At 36.1% G+C, this 3,429-nt stretch overlaps 1 protein-coding gene across 1 annotated transcript; it reads left to right on the plus strand.

Moving 5' to 3' along the window:
* The first annotated feature begins 501 nt into the window (after window positions 1–501).
* On the plus strand, window positions 502–3,041 carry LOC149958349 (uncharacterized). The gene is made up of 2 exons (XM_090164937.1): window positions 502–2,851; window positions 2,921–3,041. The coding sequence occupies exon 1, from the start codon at window positions 632–634 to the stop codon at window positions 2,183–2,185; it is 1,554 nt and encodes a 517-aa protein (XP_090021063.1). The 5' UTR covers window positions 502–631; the 3' UTR covers window positions 2,186–2,851; window positions 2,921–3,041.
* The last annotated feature ends 388 nt before the right edge of the window (window positions 3,042–3,429 follow it).

A 3,429-nucleotide genomic window follows, 5' to 3' on the forward strand; every position in this document is an offset into this window, starting at 1 on the left:
AACATTTTATGAGACCAGTTTAATCATTCATAAGCTAGGGGGTCACTATTCACAAGGACTAGTTTAATAATTAATAATCTAAGGGGTCACTGGTCATAAGGACCAGTTTAAAAAATACCTTATTTCCAAGACTACAGCAAGGGCTGCCATCAGGCTTGGAAATAAGTGGTGGTCACTGGGTCAAAGACCAGTTTATTTATTTCTCGGACCAGTTTTTTTATCCAAAAGCTAGGGGTTCACTGGTCCAGTGTCCAGTTTATTAATTAAAAATTATCTACCGTATTATTGACCAACTGGTCTACGTGACCAATTAAATAATTCAAGAGTTGGGAGTCACTGGCCAAATAGACCAGTTTAGAAATAAACCTTATTTCCAAGCATGGCTGCCATACGTTTTAGATGTGCAATAAATAAATGAGAACGGAAAATGTATGGCCACCCTGTCAAACAAGCGTCTGCTTCACCATGATTGTCACTTAAACGCTTTATTGGTTATTGCTAAGCTCATATTCCATAAAATGTTATTACTTAATTAAAACACCTTGGATTAAAGAAAAAAATAGTGTATTTTTGATTAAGTGGCAAAATTTTGAAAGTGTTATTAAAGTATTAAGACAGGCATTACTTTGAAATGGACGGCGAAGGCTACCAAAACCAAATGCATTTAAACATTTCAAATATCTATCCTAATTCCTTTCGTGAAGAGAGAATGGACTTTCTTGAAAGTAGCTTTCACACCACTAACAATACAAATGAAGTTTATGAAGTAAACAAATCAAATACAAACAATGGATTTATGGATTTTGACAATAGCTGTCCTAGTGGTAATATTGAACAGCAAACAAGTAATATAAATGAAAACTTGCATAATATTAATCAAGTAAACACAATCACTGAAACAGTACAACAAACAAATTTAGAAGTGGAAAATCACGTTGTAAGAGCAGTAATAGATGGCTCAGCTCTTGAGAACGTTAACTCTCAGCCTATTGAAACTTGCCCCCAAAATAACAATTTTTCAAATGTTGAAGCTGAAAATCAGACTAGAACTGACCAAATTACAAGTACAGAAAAGTCAGCTGATGAGGAACTAAAAGAACTGCTAGGAGATGAAAATGAAACATTATCTGTACCATTTACGCTAAATGAGATTAAAAAATTAGCCAAACAAAAACTGAAGAAAGCAGGGAATAAAACTAGGTGGCAAAAACGACAAATTAAAATTGATCTTGTGAGAAAAGTTCAAGATGCAGACTATCGCAAAATGATAAGAATCAGATGGAAAGTTAAAAACTTGTACAAGAAAATGAAGGAACAAAATCCTGATTATGAATTGCCAGACCTGCCATCAAAAAGGAAAACTTCAACCGAAGAAGAATTTAACGAAGAAAATGTGAATGGGACAGAAAATGAGTTTGATATAATTAAAGGATTGAAATCTAAAAAAGATAAATATACTGAATGGAGACGTAAACGCATGTCAGATCCAAAATACCGTGAGATGATTAGAGCCAAAGATAATGCTCAACGTAGGAAGAAACGACAAATGGATCGACAAAAAGCAAAGACAATACGAGTTCGAGATAATGCAAAGCGAAAAGAGCGACTTAAGGACCCGGAATATAGGGCCATAACGCAAGCCAGAGATAAAGCTACGCGTAAATTTAGAAGGCAGCTGGTGAACAAAAAAGTACAATTAAGTAAAACTAAACAAAGCGAAGCGAGAGCCCGCCGCAGAGAAGAAGATCCAGAATATAAAGCTTTCTTAACCAACCAGGATGCGGCCAGTCGTAAGGTACGACGGCAAGATCCAGCTTATAGACAGGCTGAACGCCTCAGAGACAATGCAGCCAGAAGAAACCGAAGAAAAGATCCAGTGTATCGCAAAATGGAATCGGAAAGACAGAAGATTAACCCGCAAGATAATTCAGAAAAAGTGCGGTCAAAAGCAGTGGAAAATATTCAAAAGTTTCTCGATACAAATTTGGGTACCTTTAAAGGACCCCCAGAAATGGTACTGGAAACATTGGATAATTATAATAGAAAGGGGGAAGCCAGTATGAATCACCCCTCTGCTGCTACGACCCATATTGATACTCCACCAGTTTCAATGAACGAGGAGAAAGGTGAAAACAAAACGTTGGAAGAGGAATTTGAAGAAATTTATGAAGTGCAAACAATTTGAAAATTTTACTACTTCATTATTTATGAATTAAATATTTAATATACTATGTATAATTTTTAAAAAGTTTTATTTCTATTTCACCCATAAAGGACCATTCACATTGAATGACCTTAAACTGGTAAGTGCGTTGAGGTAAAGATAATAGAGACCTCATACCCTAGATTTTAAATCACTGCCTTGCATGGTAATCAAAGGTGTTTGCCCAATTGACCGATTTCAATAACCCAGATTCTCCATCAAGCGGGGTACTGCTGGAAGCAGACTCTTGCTCATTCTTTCTGTCAAGCCGAGTACTATTGGAAGTAGACCCTTGCTCATTTTTTTGTTTCTTAGAATTCATAAATGATCCCACGAGTATGGTAGTCCTCCTCCCGGGTGGAAGGCTAATTAGAAATTACAACGGGGTTTCACCTGGTTCCCCGAGGGGATCGTTCGTGATACCGTATTTACGCTTATCTGGTACCACTCAGCCCTCAGCATGATACCTTACACCTTGGGTTAAGGAAGAAGCAGAGCCTTAGTTGGCCAGCATGAAGGGTTACCCGTCCACCTGTTACTCCCTTCCAAGTTCCACCACGAAGAGGTACAAGGTTGCAGTTTATGGAAGGGACCAAAAATAGATAGCGCCCTTCAGCTGATTCTGTGGACTTCATGTGCTGGAAATCAGTAATCGCTTCATTACCAAACTGTTAATTCAAATCTAGGGTCATTAATTCTAGATTTTCTTTCATTGAGGTATGAATAAAAATTAAGAATTTTTACGTGGAAAAAATAGAAAGATTGAACTGGATGCGTTATTGCCTTGAGTATATTTTAAACAATTATCATACACATTGTTAATTTAGAAATAGAATGCAGAATTCAGTGTTGAACATGATGCAATTTGTTTTTGGCGGTAATTATTATTTTTTTTTTTGGCGGAAATTGTTTTTTTTTCGAAGACGAGGCTTTTTTTGGAGGAAATAAAAATGTTATTTTTTAAAGTTACTTATTTAAAAAAAAATGGTTTCGCGGAAATGATGATTTTTTTGAGTGAAGTCTAGAATAAACCCCGCCAATGAATTTTACCAAAACTAGTAGTAACTGATTCTTTCCAATTCCTCTTGGTTATACAATTAATATGTCAGGGCGGATTTTTTTAAAATTACATTCGGGTTGTGAAAATCTTTCGTTTTACTACATTCTTTGGCTTAAAGGCCGACTACATAAATCTTCGGTTTACTCTGTCTTTCACTGGAAGTAGG

Source organism: Leiobunum rupestre, chromosome 2 (genome assembly GCF_980474605.1).
Source record: "Leiobunum rupestre chromosome 2, qqLeiRupe1.1.hap1, whole genome shotgun sequence".
NCBI classification, from domain to species: domain Eukaryota; kingdom Metazoa; phylum Arthropoda; class Arachnida; order Opiliones; family Sclerosomatidae; genus Leiobunum; species Leiobunum rupestre.